The sequence below is a fragment of the Argentina silus genome (genome assembly GCF_951799395.1).
Source record: "Argentina silus genome assembly, chromosome: 3".
In the NCBI taxonomy this organism is placed as follows: domain Eukaryota; kingdom Metazoa; phylum Chordata; class Actinopteri; order Argentiniformes; family Argentinidae; genus Argentina; species Argentina silus.
The window spans coordinates 1,002,714-1,022,342 of NC_139657.1; the positions used below are offsets into that span (position 1 = coordinate 1,002,714).

Below are 19,629 nucleotides of genomic sequence, written 5' to 3' on the forward strand. Positions count from 1 at the left end.
ACACCAAAGGATCTGAATGGTTATTCTAGCCCCTGTATTGAAATATCCCCTTTGGATGAATTGTCCTCATCTATAAATTAAATTCCTGTAAACACACCAACTGGCACTCATATTACAGAGCTGTCGTTTTTTTTTTTGGGGGGCTTTCATATACCGAGCTCTGATTTGTAGGTCACTTTCAAAGCATAACATTAAGCTGCAGCAGGGGAAACTGGGAGGTAGAGACTTTGTTTCATCACATCGTGTACCCTTCCTGGATAATTCTTGTGAGCCAAGCAACTCACGTGTCTTTATTATTGACTTCTACGACAAGACACATCTGTATGTCACCCATCATGGTTGAAACTCAATTGATTCATAGTCTAGAAGTGTAGCTGAGTACAGTGGTATTAAAATCACATTTGGCCTTGGAAATGTTTATCCATATTTAGTATTTCTGAATGCTTAAACAAGTTTAACGTGGGCGCTTTTATTGTGAAGAAACAGACCCGCTCAGTGGGCGGAGTTCCTCTATCATCGTTCACAACACAGCTCCGGAAAGGAACGGCCCACTGATGATGTCATCAACAGACGACAACGTGCTCGTCACATCCTTCATTCCTCACGGACGCATGTTTACTACTACAAATGTGGACGTCGAGGTAGCTAGCTTGTAAGAATTTTCTTTTATTTCTGGAGTGATCAGACGTCCGACAGTCCAGGTTTGAGCAGCGTACACCGGTATCTCGACATTGCTGAACATTCAAAATGTAAGTAAAAAAAGTAAAATTGCGAGTTACAACTGCAACTGGAGGCTTCACCCGGGTTGCTCAAAAATACAGACGAACACAAGAACACCGCCGCGTTCTATCGCTGAATAAAAACCTGCTTCAAGATATCTTACTTGTGAGTTGTTGTTCTTTCTTGTGGAAACTTTAAATTATGTTAAAATAGTAATCAGAAGAGATGTTGCATCTGTTTGATCAGTTTTTTTCATATCAACATTCCGCAAGAAAGAACAACAACAAACACGTTTTCTGTCTGTCCTTTGTGCAACTCGTGTGAGGCCGTGGATTGCAGTTGCAACGATATGGGATAGATTAAATATCAGAGTAAATAACAGTGATATTATTAGCCTTAATAGGCTACGTTTACAAAGGCTGAATAAATGAGTCACTTTGAAAGTTGTTGACTTCTGTTACAGTATGTCCTGGTATCCAATCTACACCTTATTATCTATGAAATATTGCAGAATGACATTCAAGTGAAGTTTGATAAAAGCTTAGTTGTTAGATAACTAGAAGAAGAAGTTCCAGAAAAAACTTTGTAGGCTTGCAACGTCTTGTTTAGGTAATTGATACATGTATTTGAAAGAAATTCTTATAAAAAAGTTTTATTATGGTAGCGAATAAATATAATGGTATAGAAAGATAAAACAATGAAGATGTTATTCAGTATGGATTATACTGAGTGAAGCAGTGGTGACTGGTGAAAGGATGATGCTAGGTAGTTGAAAGGTTAGTGTCGTGGAAATCTCCATCTGATTATTTCTGGTTAAAGGTGAGACGAGTCAAAGGTCTTTTGTCACAATAATAATATAATATAAACAGACAAAACAAAACAGAGCTCAGTGGAGTCTCTGAGGAGCAGCTCAGCAACTTCCTCCTTTATAGGGGAGGCAGCGTGACCGGGTCAAGGATGTTGGCGGTTGGAACATATGAACAAGAATAAGCATATTATCTCAAACATTTCTATATTTCTGTCACATTAGATAGATAGAAGGTTAGACAGATAGTATGTTAGAAGGTCGTAGATAGACAGGAAGGATGGATGGATGGATGAGCCTGGGGTAGTTCAGTGGAGTGGGTAAAGGGTTGGTTGAGTGGGAGAGTGGGTTGGTGAAGGAGTTGAGAGTAGGGTAGAACTTGAAGCCAAGAGAGTGTGTTGTTGTGTAATCATTCTAAGAATGTGTTCTGCAGGTCTTTTCAGGTCCTGAAAGTTCCATAGCAGTTGCAGTAACAAAGGAGCTCACAGATTGTTGGTGTAAATCAACATTCCACCATGTTAACTGGATGACAGGTTTTGGACTTACAAAAAGCTTAATAGTTAAAACAGTTGAATAGGTATCAAAACCAAAAGTCATAACAACACGAGTTAGACGTCTCTGCATGTTTTAAAGTTGGATTTGTGTGAATAGCTTGTAGGAGTAGCAGCAGTTGGAAGAATTGGAACTAGAGAAATAACTTCCAAAAGTAACTTATAGACGCTAAGGTAATATGTACTATATAATAATACATAACACTACGCTGCAGATACACTCCAACTACGCACTCTACTGCCAATCGCCCCCTGCTGGTTCTTTAACCGCATTGCATGAAAATGCGCCTTGAAGGGAGATTCTCAATGCAGGAAAAACCCTATCCTGTATTGGGTCCAATTAACTACCTTCTACCAGAATGGTTTTAAACCCATGAGGGGAATGTCTGTGCACCATTCAGCCAGAGGGGTAGCAGCCCAGTCAATGTGAAAGACGCTTTCCAATAACAATTCATAGTAGTTCATATTCTTTGTTTGGTGTTTGGTAATCTGAATGTTTGTGAAATTAACTCTCCACTATGTGTGCCTCGTCCTTTGTTTACCCTACACAGATCCATCTCAGCCCAGCTACCATGTCTGAACCCAAGTCCACAGAGTCCCCTGGTTCTGGCTGTGGTTCTCCAGCCCAGACAAGCACACAGAGCAGTCCAGAGATGGTGACAGTGAAGCTGGAGGACTGCAGTCACACACTGGAACACAATGTGGTAGTGAAAGAGGAAGAAGAAGAAGTGATGGTGAAAGAAGAGGAGGGAGGAGAGGATTTACCAGAGACAGACAGTGAGTTGGATGGTGAGTTCATGAACTTGGCTAATATTATAATTGTATTTATTGTACATTATTGCTCTGTTGTTAATTGTGTATTAGGAATGGGTCCTTATTTATTATTACCATTACCTACTCATAAGAGGCTATCTGAAATAGGCATGGATCAGGCTTCATGTAGCTGTATTGAAAATTATTTAACGGACAGAATGCAGTGTGTCTTAACTGATGGTGTTAAATCAGCTTTTCTGGACTTAACAAACGGTGTCCCACAAGGATCGATTCTTGGTCAGGTTGTTTTTACTATTTACATTAAGATTTTTATATTATCTGTAAGGAATTGGAACCTGCATTTACATGCTGATGACATGCTATTGCCGCCACGATTGACCAGGCTCTTTCTGAGCTACAGTCTGCATTCACTGTCCTATAGAAAGTATTTATTGGGCTGAAATTGGTACTTAATGGTGGATCAGATCATTGCTGGAAAAACCAAGTATATGTTATTTACCAAATCATCGAAAAATGTATCTGATTCATGCATATGTACTTTAGTTGGTGCCCCCATTGAGCGTGTCCCCACTTATAAATACCTAGGCATTTGGTTTGACTAAGAGTTGAAGTTTAGAAACATACAGAGGAGCTTGTTAAAAAGCTAAGATTTACGGTGCGCTTCTTTTAAAGGAATAGATCTTGGTTTTCCCTGAACAGCAAAAATCTGATCAACTGTGCAATCAACCTTCATGCCAGTGCTTGATTCTGGTGATATCATTTACCAAAATGCAGCAGCCACTACTCTTAAACCTTTGGATGCCATCTACCATCGCGCCCTTTGCTTTATCACAGGTGATCGTTTTAAAACTAATCATTGCATACTTTATCAAAACGTTGCCTGGACCTTGTTAACGTCCTGTTGATCTTTTCTTTACTCCCTTTTTGTGTATACAGCTTTACTGCATAAACTCCCAGCTTACCTAACCTCATTATTGAAATGCAAGAACATAAATGACCAAACTCTTTCTCAAAGTTGTTTAACTCTTGAGGTTCCGTGGGTCTCCACCGAACTGGGTAAATCCGCTTTTAGTTATGGTGCACCTCACTGCTGGAACAATCTACAAGAAACATCAGTTGGTTGTTCTGGTGTCGCTCAGGCAATTTAGGGTGTTGATCAAGGACCTCTTTGGTGATTGTTTCTCTTCATATATTGAACTAATATCTCCTGATATTGTAGTTTTATATGATTTATTGAACTGTGTTGCATTATTTATGTGTTGTTTTGTCATTGTGTAAATTTTGTGGACAGGGTGCACCTGCAAAAGAGGCCTTGGAACCCTGAAGAAGCATTAGAGAATACACACAGGAGAGTGTGGTGTCACTACATACTGTAGTTCCCTGGGCAGAGTCACCCTGTGCAGTGTGTACAGAATCAGGATTCTCCCTCTGGACAGGAACACATCCCATCTCTCTGACACAAAGACGAGCAGACTCTTTCAGAAAAAACAAGAGTAAAAAAAAAAAAAAAAGAAGCCATATCATCATGTGGATGCAATTACGTGAAGTGGAAAAAACGTTATTATTTAGAATAGCATGTGAATGTATTATTCTAGCCCCTGGTTACAATATACTGGCCTCTATATTATTATAATATTATCTTGATGTCTACAAATGCAAGAGGAGTACGAGAACAACCCTTGCATACTAAAGCCTGTTTGTGATGTCATCAACAGACGACGACATGTTCTTCACATCTTTCATTCATTCTGGGCGTTTGGTTACTACTACTAATCAGTGAACATTGAGGTGGCTAGCTTGTAGGAATTATATTTTATTTCTGGAATGATGAGACGTTCTGCAGTCCAGGTTTGAGCATCGTCGGTATCTCGACATTGCTGAAAATGCCAAAATGTAAGTAAAACGTTTCCCGTAGCCAAGTCCTGCATTGCATTGTTTCATTCGCGTCGTAATGGTTGGAACTGCGACCCGAGGCTTCACACGGGTTACAGAAAAACACACCGCCGCTCTATCGCTGAATAAAACCCGCTTCAAGATATCCTACTTGTTCGCTGTGTTCTTACCAAAAGTCGAAATAAAGTTAAAAAAAATATATCACCAGAAGAGATGTTTGATGCGTTTTTCCTGTGGCGGTTGTATATTCCGAGTCAAACATCTCTTTGTGAGTATTTTGGACTTTCTGCAAGAAGAACAACAACAAACACGTTTTCGTCTGTTTCGCCCGGGATGCCCAGCTCTGAGAGGCTGGAGAGAAGGGGGCCGTCAAGTCCAGAAGGATGAGGACAGAGGAGAGGGAGGCAGCTCTGGCGGTGTGGAGGGCCCCGTACACCCTATTCATGCCTATACAGACACATGCACAGCCTGAACTGCTTCACCTATTAACTTGTGTAACTTGAGTTGCTTGAAAGTATTTTTTTCATACCATTCATACTTTGTTATACTATTAATTCATATGGCCAGGTGCTCTGAATGAAGACATTTCAAATGTTTTCGTATTTTAATCTTCTCCACCTCAATGCAAATTTAGAATGTGTAGACTGACTCCACCTAAAGAAATTCCATTCAGTGTTTTGATACTATTTAGACTTTTTTAAGTTGCATGAATTAACAAGGGTTTCTATGAGGACCATTGGGTTGCTATGATACATTTTTAAAATGCATCTACTCTTTAATCTTTTAAGCTTGACAACTCAATCCAACATGAAAATGTGTACTGACTGACCCTTCTTAATGAAATTCTCTTCAGATTTTGGTTTGACGATTTACTTTTTTTTTTAATTATGCACATTTATGCTCTTTTTCTATCTATCTATTAATATATCCATCTATTACTATCAACTACCAAGATAAGACTTTGCAAGCCCTCAAATCTCGTTATTTTATATGATTGTCCCAGTTATTCATCGCATAACAATTCATAGTAATGCATATCCTATCTGTCATATCATATATCATATCTGTAAGGTTTTATAATCTTAGTTTATCCTCCACTGTTTGTGCCTCTTCCTTCGTTTATACAGATCCACCTCTCAGCCCAGCTACCATGTCTGAACCCAAGTCCACAGAGTCCCCTGGTTCTGGCTGTGGTTCTCCAGCCCGGACAAGCACACAGCGGGGTCCAGAGATGGTGGAAGTGAAGCTGGAGGACTGCAGTCAAACACTCGAACACAATGTGGTAGTGAAAGAGGAAGAAGAAGAAGTGATGGTGAAAGAAGAGGAGGGAAGAGAAGAAGGGGTGGAGAAAGATGTGATGGTGAAAGAGGAGGAGAAATATGTGATGGTGAAAGAGGAGGAAGAGGAGGATAAATATATGATGGTGAAAGAAGAGGAAGGAGGAGAGGAAATAGAGGAGAAAGGTAGAGAGTCGGATGCTAAGTTCTTGTTATGAATTTGTCTAATGTTAAAATGGTATTTATTGTCTATGCTCTATGGTGTTAATAGTGAACTACTGTAACAGTCAATACTTGCTTAGTCTGACAGTGTCTCTTTGGTCTCTCCCATTGTGACATTGATGAATCTCTCTTGAAGTCTGTGTTCAGTCATTGTATTCTATAGACCCCAGAGATGTTGTTACTTCTGGCACTGCTGAGCCTATGGAAGCACTACTTGTTGCTCTCATGTTGTTATAATCCTGTATATGTTCCTATCCTTACAGGACAGAGCTCCAACCCAGGCTCAGACAGCGAGCCCAGCTCCACTGCATCAAGAAACCATAAACAACACAGACAGAGGAGCTCAAGACAGAAGAATCACCACTGCATGGACTGCTTCAGTAGTTTCTATGAACCAGAGGATTTGAGAAGTCACACTTGCAGGCCCCATCCCTGTTTAGATTGCAGTGAGAGTTTAATGTGTCCAACTCACCTTAAACCACACCCACAGACTCATAGAGGAGAAAAGACTTATCCTTGCCTTCAGTGTGGGAAAGGTTTTCTGACGATGGGCAACCTAAAGGTACATCAGAGAATACATACAGGAGAGAGGCCATACCACTGCTCCCAGTGTGGGAAGAGTTTCAGTCAACTAGGAAGCCTAAAGACACATCAAATAATACATACAGGAGAGAGGCCATACCGCTGCTCCCAGTGTGGGAAGAGTTTCTCTAGAGGAGAACACTTAAAGGCACATCAGAGCATACACACAGGAGAGAGGCCACACCACTGCTCCTGGTGTGGGAAGAGTTTCAGTCTGGCAGGAGTGCTAAAGAGACATCAAAGAATACACACAGGAGAGAGGCCATACCACTGCTCACAGTGTGGGAAGAGATTCAGTGATCTAGGAAACCTAAATAAACATCAGACAATACACACAGGAGAGAGGCCATACCACTGCTCCCAGTGTGGGAAGAGTTTCAAACAACAAGGAAACCTGAAGGACCATCAGAGAATACACACAGGAGAGAGGCCATACCACTGCTCCCAGTGTGGGAAGAGTTTCAGTCAACTAGGACACCAAAAGAGCCATGAGAGAATACACACAGGGGAGAGGCCATACCACTGCTCCCAATGTGACAAAAGCTTCTTACAATTGTCCAACCTTAAGAGACATCAGAGAATTCACACAGGGGAGAGGCCATAACACTGCTCCAGTGTGGGAAGAGTTATAGTCAGTCCTGCAACCTGATAAAACACTAGAGAAAGCATCATGGTCCAGACACTGACAGAGTTCCATTGCCCATGCCTCCTGGTGGTGAAGAAAAGATGTGATGGTGAAAGAAAAGGAAGGAGGAGAGGAAATAGAGGACTCTACTTTCCTAGCGGCAACACAGGCCTGTAGGCAGTGACCTCCATGTTTTGTAACGTGCTGAATACACCTGCTGTTGTGGTTGGAAGCTAACTTGACTGTCCTTCCTAAAGACCTCTTTGCCCCCCACTACCCCTCTGTACAGTTCCTCTACTGTTAATAAGAAATGAAAAAGAAAAAAAAACTAATCTTTCCTTCCTCTATCATTGTGACTGCCAATGGCACCTGGTTGTAGCATAGATTTTTGATTATGATGACTGATGTGTAGATGATTCACTTACTTTAGACAAATGTACTTGTTGTAAGTCGCTTTGGATAAAAGCATCTGCAAAATGTCAAATGTAATGTAAATGTAAAGAGACGTAAACACACAGGCTGCTCGTTTGATTTATACATGGAAGAAACCTTTTCTACAAAACTGATAAAGTTGCAGCCCCTGGTTACCCTCTACTGGCCTTGGCTTCAGGTGTCAGCTCCTGGTACTGATATTAGTCATCCATAGACATGTGCACACAAGGTTACACTGTTGAACGATGATCAGAAATGTAGATCTAATCTGTAAAGAGCACAGATAATATACCAGATGCAATTCCTTGACATTTATATTTATCTATTTACTTGTCTCACTGTAGCTTATTATGGTGCTTTTTCTTTCTGTGTGACCTTCGCTTTATTTTGGGTTATTTGATGTAATGCTTTATTAATGCTTTATTAATGCTTTATTAAACCCAAACAAATGATGATCCGAAATGTAGATCTAATAGAACAGCTGCACAGATAATATACCAGACGCTGTTCCTTGATATGGGCCTTGTTTACTTGTACATGGCTTTGCTGTCATTCTGTCCCATGTCTCACTGTAGGTTATTATGGACTGTCATGGCATATTACTGGTTAAACATTGACTTACCTGATTATTGGTGTTAATTACACACAGGTGAGGCACCTGCTGTCCTCTCACACCCATATGTGTGTGTCTATTCATTCCTCTGTGTCTGTCTTGAGGAAGGCTACAGCTTCAGCGTCAACTCTCTCCTGCTCTCCATTGCTGAGTATGGAATAAAGATACAAGAACATACTTTTTGCCCTACAGTCTTTATTTAGAAAATACAAACACAGAAAGAAGACCATCTCTCTGATATGAAGACAAACAGACTCTTGTTGGCATACATGCTCACATATAGCATTGTCTTGCAATGGGAGAGGCACTTTTCAGCCTCAAAGTCGTGACTATTCAACAAAAGAAAGAAAGTGATTTTCTAGTTTCTTGCCAGTGAATTTCTGAATTACATGATTGTATGACAAAGGAATTTTTTCAGTGGGACCTTTTTGCCTACTTCTAAAATTGGGGGGGACTTGTCAGAAGTTCACCATGCCCCCAAAATGCAGTGCAGCAGTCTTTTGGTAAATAGGATATTAGAAAAATTACCAACCTGTAAAATCACAAATAATACGTTGAGAGGATTACATGTTTATTTCCAGATATAGTTATAGTTCAATTTGTGGTTCCCTTATCCATATTTAGTATTTCTGAATGCTTAAACAAGTTTAACGTGGGCGCTTTTATTGTGAAGAAACAGACCCGCTCAGTGGGCGGAGTTCCTCTATCATCGTTCACAACACAGCTCCGAAAAGGAACGGCCCAAATTCAAAATGTAAGTAAGAAAGTTAAAACGCTAGTTGCAACTGCAACTCGAGGCTTCACACGGGTTGCTTAAAAATACAGACGAAATAAAAACAAAAGAAACACACTGCCGCGCTCTATCGCTGAATAAAAACCTACTTCAAGATATCCTACTTGTGAGTTGTTGTTCTTTCTAGCGGAAAGTTTCAATGTGGTCAAAAATACTAATCAGTAGAGATGTTGCATGTGCTTGATCCGTTTTTTTTTTATTATTATTATTTTTTACCGGAATACACCACGGATCAAACATATTTTCTGTTGAGTATTTTGACTTTCGGCAACTTGCAACGATCTTAATGGCTGAATGACTAAATATCAGAGTTAATAACAGTGATATTATATTTAGCCCTGATCGGCTAAAGGTACATCGATCAAGGTCGATGGGGAAGTCAACACCATTTGGTTTCATTTTAGCCTTATTCTAATACCGCATTATAGTGTTGTGTTGTTGAGACTGTTTGCAGTGATGTTCTTTTTGAAATGAGTCGCTTTGAAAGTTGTTGACTTCTGTTACAGCAAACTTTGTGGGCTGGCAAAGTAGTACAAAAAAGTTTAATAGTTTGTGCAATAGATAGATATATTTGCAGGGTAGTTGAAAGTGAAAGTCTTATTATGGTAGTGAATAATGTTAAAGATGGTTTGGTTGGTTAGATGGATGAATGGTAGGGTAGTTGAAAGAAAGTAAGAGATTGGATGGATAGATGACAGAGGGGAGGTATAGAAAGATCAAAACAATTAAGATGTTATTCATTATGGGTTATACTGAGTAAAGTAGTGACTGGTGAAAGGAAGAAAAGATGATAGGTAGTTGAAACGTTAGATAGATATGAGGTTGGAAAGATAGAAGGTTAGACAGATAGTTTGTGTGAAGGTGGTAGGTCAGTAGAGAGATAGGATGTAGTTCAGTGGAGTGGATAGAGTGGTGGTTGAGTGTTTGAGAGTGGTAGTGTTGGTTGGTTAAGGAGTTGAGAGTGGTTTCAGTGGGGTAGAACTTAGCCAAGAGAGTGTGTTGTTGTGTAATAATTCTAAGAATGTGTTCTGCAGGTCTTGTTGTTTTTATTTTTATTTTTGAGTTCTGAAAGTTCCATAGCAGTTGCAGTGACAAAGGAGCTCACAGAATGTTGGTGTAAATCAACATTCCACCATGTTAACTGGATGAGAGGATTTGGAGTTACACAAAGCTTAGTCGTTTAAAACATTTAATAGGTGTCAAAAAACTTTTAGTAGCTAAAAAGGTGTAAGATGGGCAGTGGTTAAACACAATTGAATCTTTTGGTTTCCATAGACCTCCATGTTAAAAAGTACACTTTCAAGTTTGTAACGTTTAAAACGTTGAATAGGTATCAAAACCAAATCTCATTGTGACACGAGTTAGATGTCTCTGCACATTTTAAAGTTGGACTGTGTGAATAGCTTGTTGTAACAGTAGCAGCAGGTGGAACTAGAAAAATAACTTCCAGACACTAAGGTTTATTCAAAGTGACTTACACATTTGTCTAAAGTAAGTGAATCATCTATGTATCAGTCATCATAAGCAAACATCTATGCTAGGACCAGGGGCCATTGGCAGTCACAATTCTAGAGGAAGGAAGGATTACTTTCTTTCTTATTAACAGTAGAGGAACTGTACAGAGGGGTAGTGGGGGGCAAAGAGGTCTTTAGGAGGGACAGTCAAGTTAGCTTCCAACCACAACTTCATCAGGTGTATTTGGCACGTTACAAAACATGGAGGTCACTGCCTACAGGCCTGTGTTGCCGCGAGGAAAGTAGAGTCCTCCATTTCCTCTCCTCCTTCCTTTTCTTTCACCATCACATCTTTTCTTCACCACCAGGAAGCATGGGCAATGGAACTCTGTCAGTGTCTGGACCATGATGCTTTCTCCGGTGTTTTATCAGGTTGCAGGACTGACTATAACTCTTCCCACACTGGAGCAGTGTTATGGTCTCTCTGTGTGAATTCTCTTATGTCTCTTAAGGTTGCCCAATTGTGAGAAACTTTTGTCACATTGGGAGCAGTGGTATGGCCTCTCCCCTGTGTGTATTCTCTCATGAATCTTTTGCTGTTCTAGTCGACAGAAACTCTTCCCACACTGGGAGCAGTGGTATGGCCTCTCTCCTGTGTGTATTGCCTGGTGTTGTATCAGGTTGCAGGACTGACTATAACTCTTCCCACACTGGGAGCAGTGGTATGGCCTCTCTCCTGTGTGTATTGTCTGGTGTTTTTTCAGACTGCAGGACTGACTATAACTCTTCCCACACTGGGAGCAGTGGTATGGCCTCTCTCCTGTATGTTTTCTCTGATGTATCTTTAGCACTTCTGCCCGACTGAAACTCTCCCCACACCGGGAGCAGTGGTATGGCCTCTCTCCTGTGTGTATTCTCTGATGTATCTTTAGCACTCCTGCTCGACTGAAACTCTTCCCACACCGGGAGCAGTGGTATGGCCTCTCTCCTGTGTGTATTCTCTGATGTGTCTTTAGCACTCCTGCCCGACTAAAACTCTTCCCACACTGGGAGCAGTGGTATGGCCTCTCCCCTGTGTGTATTCTCAGATGTGCCTTTAAGTGTTCTCCTCTAGAGAAACTCTTCCCACACTGAAGGCAAGGGTAAGTCTTTTCTCCTCTATGAGTCTGTGGTTGTGGTATAAGGTGAGTTGGACCAATTAAACTCTCACTGCAATCTAAGCAGTGACGGGACTCATAGAAACTACTCAAGCAGTCCATGCAATGGTGTTTCTTCTGTCTTGAGCTCCTCTGTCTGTGTTTATGGTTTCCAGATGCGGTGGAGCTGGGCTCGCTGTCTGAGCCTGGGTTGGAGCTCTCTCCTGTAAGAATAGGAACATATACAGGATTAGAAACATGAGAGCAACAAGTAGTGCTTCCATAGGCTCAGCAGTGCCAGAAGTAACAACATCTCTGGAGTGCAGAATACAATGACTGAACCACAGACTTCGAGAGAGATTCATCAATCCCACAATGGGAGAGACCAAAGAGACACTGTCAGACTAAGCAAGTATTGACTGTTACAGTAGTTCACTATTAACACCATAGAGCATTGACAAGGAGTTGTACAATAAATACCATTTTAAAACCATCCATCTCTCTACCTTTCTCCTCTATTTCCTCTCCTCCTTCCTCTTCTTTCATCATCACATCTTTCTCCACCACTTTCTCTCCTCCTGCCTCCTCCTTCACAACCACATTATGTTCCAGTGTTTGACTGCAGTCCTCCAGCTTCACTGCCACCATCTCTGGACCCTGCTGTGTGCTTGTCTGGGGTGGAAAACCACAGCTAGAAGCCAGGGACATGGTCACTGGGCTGTGAAGTAGCTCTGTGTTGTGGAAATGAAGGAAGAGGCACAAACAGTGGAGGGTAAATTAAGATTACAAAACCTTACAGATAGGACATGCATTACTATGATGAAAAAGTACAGTAAACCACAGTAAACCACCAGACCATTCTCTCCAGCCTCTCAGAGCTGGGCATCTTGGGTGAAACATGTTTTGAAAACGTGTTTGTTGTTAGGGTTAGGGTTCTTGCAGAAAGTCCAAAATACTCAAGAAAATGTGTTATCTTGACTCGGAATATACAACTGCCACAGGAAAAACGCATCAAACATCTCTTCTGGTGATATTTTTTACTTTATTTCGACTTTTTGTAAGAACACATGATGGGGGCGTGTGACACTAACAGGCTTACGAATGAATGAAAGATGTGAAGAATATGTTGTCGTCTGTTGATGACATCGTCACTAACAGGCTTTAGTGTGCAAGAGTTTCAGACAGCATGAATCAGATACATTTTTCTATGATTTGGTAAATAACATATACTTAGTTTTTGTATTAAGTACCAATTTCAGCCCAATAAATGATAGGACAGTGAATGCAGACTGTAGCTCAGAAAGAGCCTGGTCAATCGTGGGGGCAATAGCATATACAACAATGTCATCGGCATATACATTTGTTTCAGTAAGTGAATCATCTATCCAACAGTCATCATAAGACCAAGTAATCAATGCTCACACCAGGGGCCACAGGCAGTAATGCCAGCAGGCTATTATTATTATTTTTTTTATTTTTTTAAAAATTTTATTTTATGAGCAGGAGAGAACTTGTACAGGGTGTAGCGGGGGTGAAGAGGTCTCTAGGGTTGGGGTTAGGGTTAGGGTTAGTATAGGGGGGGTAGTGAGGGTGAAGCGGTCTTTAGGAGGGACTGTTAAGATGTACCCTGAAGAGATTGGTTTTCAGTCTACGGCGGAAGATCGTAAGTGACTCTACAGTCCTGACAGCAGTGGGAAGCTCGTTCCACCAGCGGGGCGCCAGGACAGTGAAAAGCCGTGACCGAGTCGCGCGGCCACTGCATCCACGTAGAGGCAGCGGAGCCACGCGGGCAGCCGAGGTGGACGAGCGGAGTGATCTTGTAGTGGTTTGGGGGCTAACCATTGCTTGCAAGTAGGGAGGGGCTGTTCCCTTTGCGACCCGGTAGGCAAGCACTAGGGTCTTGAATTTGATGCAAGCTGCTACCGGGAGCCAGTGGAGGGTGCGGAGGAGGGGCGTGACATGGGAGAATTTGGGGAGATTGAACACCAGACGAGCAGTGTTCTGGATGAGCTGCCTGATGGAGGAGGCGGTGCAGAGGCCTGGTGGAGGAGGCGGTGCATTGCAGTAGTCAAGGCGAGAGATTACAAGTGTTTGGACCAAAAGTTGTGCTGAGACACGTGTTGCCACCTGTGAGTCAAAAGGGGGGAAAGAGAGAAAAAGTTTAGTGTCATCTGCGTAGGTGTGGTAGGAGAAACCATGTGAAAAAATTACAGAGCCGAGAGATTTGGGATAGAGAGAGAACAGTAAAGGCCCAAGGACAGAGCCCTGGGAGACACCAGTGGTGAGGGGTCGTGGAGAGGACAGCGATCCTCTCCACGTCGCCTGGTAGGAGTGATCGGCCAGGTAGGATGCAAACCAAGAGAGTGCAGAGCCAGAGATGCCCAATTCTGAGAGGGTGGAGAGAAGGATTGGGTGGTTTACTGTGTCAAATGCAGCAGACAGGTCCAGAAGAATGAGAACAGAGGAGAGGGAGGAAGCTTGAGCGAAGTGGAGAGCCTCCGTGACAGCGAAGAGAGCATTTTCAGTAGAGTGCCCAGCCTTGAAGCCGGATTGGTGAGGGTCAAGGAAGTTGTTTTGAAGGAGGTAGTTAGACAGTTGGTTAGAGACAGCACATTCAAGGGTTTTAGATGAGAAGGAAAGAAGGGATACCGGTCTGTAGTTATGGACAGCAGACAGGTCAAGAGTTGGTTTCTTGAGAAGAGGCTTAACTCTGGCTATCTTGAAGGCAGCTGGGACAGATCCTGTGGATAGAGATGAATTGATTAAGGTGGTAAGGAACAGAAGAAGGTCTTTGGAGATGGATTGGAGAAAGGGGGCAGGTGGTTGCCCGCTTGGATGTGACCAGCTTTAGAACATCATCAGGGTAGAGGGGGGAGAAATCTCATAAACCAGAGACTGGGTGTTGCACAGTGGGTTTGGGAGGAGAGGTAGCAGTGTTGGTGAGAGGTAGAGGGAAGGAGCTGCTAATGTCATCAACCTTCTTTTCAAAATAGGTGACAAAGTCATCGGCAGACAGAGAGGAGGGAGGAGGAGGGTTGAGGAGTGAGAAATGTGGAGTACAGTTTCCTTGGGTCAGAGACAGAGGATTGAATTCTGGAATGGTAGTATAAGGCTTTAGCAGCTGATGCAGATGAGGTGTAGTTGAGGAGGAGAGAGAGATAAGGGTCTAGATCATCAGGAAGGCCAGATTTTCTCCATTTCCTCTCAGCTGCCCGGAGCCCTATTCTACAAGCTTGCAGGATTTCAGACAGCCAAGGAGCGCATGGTGCCGGCTTTGAGGTCTGTGGACAGAGAGAGTTGAAGGATGAGGAAAGAGAGGACAGGAGGGTGGAGGAGGCTGCATCAGTGGATAGAAGAGAGAAGGATTCAACAGAGGGTAGGGTGGATAAGACAGAGGAAGAAAGAGTGGTGAGTGGGAGGGTGCGCAGGCTGCGACGAGAGGACAGAGTGTGGGTAGAGACTGGTTGGGAGGGTGAGCATTTGAGAGGGAGGGAGAAGGATACGAAATGATGGTCCGAAACTGGAAGAGGGGTAACAGTGAGGTTTGAGGTATGGGAGGATCTTGTGAAGACAAGGTTGAGCTGATTGCCCGCCTTATGAGTGGGAGGAGAGTGGGACAAGGTAAGGCTGAAGGAGGAGAGAAGGTCAAGTGCTCCAGACGAGTGAAGCTTCTCCGACTGGATGTTGAAGTCACCTAGTAGTGTAAGCGGTGTGCCGTCCTCAGGGAAGAAGCTGAGAAGGACATCCATCTCATCTAAGAAGTGGCCAAGCTGACCTGGGGGACGATAGATAACAACAATGTGAAGTTTGACAGGGGAGGTGATAGAAACAGCATGGAATTCAAAGGAGGATATGGACAGGTGTGACAGGGGAAGGACATTATTTGACCACTTAGGTGAGATGAGGAGTCCTGTTTCTCCTCCTCGACCAGAGAGTCTAGGGGAATGAGAAAAGGAGTAGGCATCAGAGAGGGCTGCCGGAGTAGCTGTGTTATCTGGTGTAATCCATGTCTCTGTGAGAGCAAGGAAGTAGAGAGACATGAAGCAGGCATAGGCTGAGATAGCCTCTGCTTTCCGGACCGTTGACTGGCAGTTCCAAAGTCCTCCCGTGACAGTGAGGTCGTGGTCAGTTGAGCGTGGTGGGTAGAGGTTGGAAGGGTTGCGAGTGGAGGTGTAGCATCGATGTGTCCTCCTGATGTAGGAAATAACAGGAATGCGGAGAAAGCACTTTGTGATTTTTTGCTGGTATAGAAGGAGAGGGTTCATGGGAAATGTAGGATATAGATAGGCTCAATACACTCAGGGTAATTTTTTTTTTTATCAAAGTAGAATTAATATACTAGTAGTATGGCCTTCCTCTCAGGCCTTCCTTGATGGAGTCCACAGATAGACTCCTATGTCTTCGTGTCAGGAGGCTGTCGCTCTGCAATCGTCACAAAATAAATGCAGATTCTGTGATTGCTGATGACTAGCAGGGTAGCAGCCCCTCCCACCTGACGATCAGTGAACAACCAGACAGGTTTCACCACTCAATCCCAAATGTATTAGTCCTGGTCCACGGTGAGCAGGAGTTACAAAACCTGGCAGGAAAGTGTTTAGGCCCTCCCACTGGAGATTGACAGCACTTCACAGCTAATTGACTTCAAACTGATGGCTTCCAATAGAAACTACTTAAGGCAGGATAGCCAAACAAACAACTCTTAATATCACTCTGATTAGAGACAGATTAAACTGATTTACTCAGACTGGAGAACAGGCTTCACCACTCACTCAATCCCAAATGTAAATTCTTAATGTAAATAGTAAAAAGAACCTGATCAAGAATCAACCCTTGTGGGACACCATTTGTTATGTCCAGAAAAGCTGATTTAATACCATCAGTTAAGACACACTGCGTTCTGTCCGTTAAATAATTTTCAATACAGCTACATGAAGCCTGATCCATGCCTATTTCAGATAGCCTCTTATGAGTAGGTAATGGTAATAATAAATAAGGACCCATTCCTAATACACAATTAACAACAGAGCAATAATGTACAATAAATACAATTATAATATTAGCCAACTTCATGAACTCACCATCCAACTCACTGTCTGTCTCTGGTAAATCCTCTCCTCCCTCCTCTTCTTTCACCATCACTTCTTCTTCTTCCTCTTTCACTACCACATTGTGTTCCAGTGTGTGACTGCAGTCCTCCAGCTTCACTGCCACCATCTCTGGACCCTGCTGTGTGCTTGTCTGGGCTGGAGAACCACAGCCAGAAGCCAGGGTCTCTGTGGACTTGGGTTCAGACATGGTAGCTGGGCTGTGAGGTGGATCTGTGTAGTGTAAACAAAGAACGAGACACACATAGTTGAGAGTTCATTTCACAAACATTCAGATTACCAAACACCTAACAAAGAATATGCACTACTATGAATTGTTATTGTAAAGCGTCTTTCACATTGACTGGGCTGCTACCCCTCTGGCTGAATGGTGCACAGACATTCCCCTCATGGGTTTAAAGCCATTCCACTAGAGGGTAAACAATTGGACTCAATACAGGATAGAGTTTTTCCTGCATTGAGAATCTCCCTTAAAGACGCATTTTCATTGCAGTAGTGCAATGCGGTTATATAACCAGCAGGGGGCGATTGGCAGTAGAGTGCGTAATTGGAGTGTATCTGCAGCGTAGTATTATAAAGAAGAGAAGAAGAAGCCTTGACAAACACTCCAGCAAACGGTAAGATTCAACTCTGGTGGGTATTGAGGTGGTGAGTATTGGTACCAGAGTTGAAGTTGTGCATATATAACGTCTAAGTAAGTTAATAAGTTACTTCTGGAAGTTTTTTATTTTTTTATTTTTCTAATTCCAATTCTTCCACCAGCTGCAACTCCTACAACAAGCTATTCACACAAATCCAACTTTAAAATGTGTAGAGATGTCAAACTCGTGTCACTATGACTTTTGGCTTTGATACCTCTTCAACGTTTTAAACGTTACAAACTTGAAAGTGCACTTTTTAACATGGAAGTAATAGCAACAGATGATATTTTTTAACCACTGCCAATCTTACACCTTTTTAGCAACTAAAACCTTTTTGCTTTTTGTAAGTCCAAAACCTCTCATCCAGTTAACATGGTGGAATGTTGATTTACACCAACATTCTGTGAGCTCCTTTGTTAGTGAAACTGCTATGGAACTTTCAGGACTCAAAAACAACAAGAGACCTGCAGAACACATTCTTAGAATTATTACACAACAACACACTCTCTTGGCTACAAGTTCTACCCCACTGAAACCACTCTCAACTCCATAACCAACCAACACCACCCCTCTATCCACTCCACTGAACTACATCCTATCTCTCTACTGACCTACTACCTTCACACAAACTCTGTCTAACCTTCTCTCACCTTTCAACTACCTAGCATCATCCTTTCTTCTTCTTTCTTATACCATTATATGCTTTCTATACTATTATATTTATTCCCTACAATAATAAGACTGTCACTTTATTTCAATCCAGCATATATATATATATATCTCTTGCCCAAACCAACATTTTTTCTACAACCAAAATAAGACTTTGCAAGTCTACACATTTTTCTTTCTTCTTCCAGTTATTATTATCTGATAACAAGCTTTCATCAAACTTCACTTGAATGTCATTCTGCAATATTTCATAGATAATATGGTGTAGATTGGAAACCAGGACATACTGGCGACTCAATTATTCAGCCTTTGTAAATGTAGCCTATTAGCGCTAATAATATCACTGTTATTTACTCTGATATTTAGTCTATCCCATATCGACCTCATTCAGAGCAGTCATTGTGATCGTTGCAACTGCAATCCACGGCCTCACAGAAGTTGCACAAAGGACAGACAGAACAGACGAAAACGTGTTTGTTGTTGTTCTTTCTTGCGGAAAGTTGATATGAAATCAAAATACTCACCAGGAAAGATGTTTGATCCGTGGTGTATTCCGGTAAAAAAAAAAAAAACCGGATCAAACAGATTCTTATTAGTATTTTGACCTCATTGAACCGTTCCGCTAGAAAGAACAACAACACACAAGTAGGATGTCTTGAAGCAGGTTTTTATTCAGCGATGGAGCGGCGGTGTTTTTTTCTGTTTTCGTCTGTATTTTTGAGCAACCCGTGTGAAGCCTCGGGTTGCAGTTGTAAGTAGCAATTTTATTTTTTTACTTACATTTTACATTTTCTGCGATGTCGAAATACCGGCGCTGCTCAAACCTGACGTGTCGGACGTCTGATCAACGCTTAGGTTGTGGGTTCGATTCACGCTGGTACGATATATACTGAAACATTTATAAAATGTGATTAATGAAAGATGTTGAGCACGTTGTCGTCTGTTGATGACATCATCACTGGGCCATTCCTTATCGTTGCTGTGTTCCGTCAACGATGATACGCCCACTTAGCGCGATTGTATATCTTCAAAATAAAAGCGCCTAAAAATGTGTTTTACCATGTATCAAGTTACAGTTATATAACGAATATGGACTTGAAGTGCAGGCTCTCAGCTTTAATTTGAGGGTATTCACATCCAAATTGGAGGAATGGTTTAGGAATTACAGCTCTTTAATATGTAGCCCTCTCTTTTTCAAGGGACCAAAAGTAATTGGACAATTGACTCAAAAGCAGTTTCATGGAGATGTGTGGGCCTTTGTTATTTCTTTATCAATTAAACAGATAAAGATCTGAGTTGATTCCAAGTGTGGCATTTGCATTTGGAAGCTGTTGCTG

General features: G+C 42.1%; 2 protein-coding genes across 5 annotated transcripts; one reads left to right on the top strand and one right to left on the bottom strand.

The window, feature by feature from the left end:
* Positions 1-609: 609 nt before the first annotated feature.
* LOC310802373 (uncharacterized protein) lies at positions 610-8,611 on the top strand. 2 transcript variants are annotated; one of them, XM_083666679.1, is made up of 4 exons: positions 610-749; positions 2,628-2,865; positions 5,871-6,206; positions 6,506-8,611. In XM_083666679.1, the coding sequence occupies exons 2-4, from the start codon at positions 2,649-2,651 to the stop codon at positions 7,426-7,428; spliced, it is 1,476 nt and encodes a 491-aa protein (XP_083522805.1). In that variant the 5' UTR covers positions 610-749; positions 2,628-2,648; the 3' UTR covers positions 7,429-8,611. The 2 variants fall into 2 exon arrangements, with proteins under 2 accessions (XP_083522805.1, XP_083522806.1); XM_083666680.1 differs by lacking the exon at positions 2,628-2,865.
* Positions 8,612-10,368: 1,757 nt separating this feature from the next.
* LOC310802618 (uncharacterized protein) lies at positions 10,369-19,212 on the bottom strand. Of its 3 annotated transcripts, XM_083667087.1 has the most exons (5): positions 16,956-17,026; positions 15,572-15,652; positions 14,527-14,618; positions 12,384-12,608; positions 10,369-12,101 (listed from the first exon to the last, which is right to left on the bottom strand). In XM_083667087.1, exons 4-5 carry the CDS (start codon positions 12,583-12,585, stop codon positions 11,215-11,217), a joined length of 1,089 nt encoding a protein of 362 aa, XP_083523213.1. In that variant the 5' UTR covers positions 12,586-12,608; positions 14,527-14,618; positions 15,572-15,652; positions 16,956-17,026; the 3' UTR covers positions 10,369-11,214. The 3 variants fall into 3 exon arrangements, with proteins under 3 accessions (XP_083523213.1, XP_083523212.1, XP_083523214.1); XM_083667086.1 differs by lacking the exons at positions 14,527-14,618; positions 15,572-15,652 and adding an exon at positions 19,073-19,212 and having other exon boundaries at positions 16,956-17,195; XM_083667088.1 differs by lacking the exons at positions 10,369-12,101; positions 12,384-12,608; positions 14,527-14,618 and adding exons at positions 12,916-14,004; positions 19,073-19,212 and having other exon boundaries at positions 16,956-17,195.
* Positions 19,213-19,629: the final 417 nt, after the last annotated feature.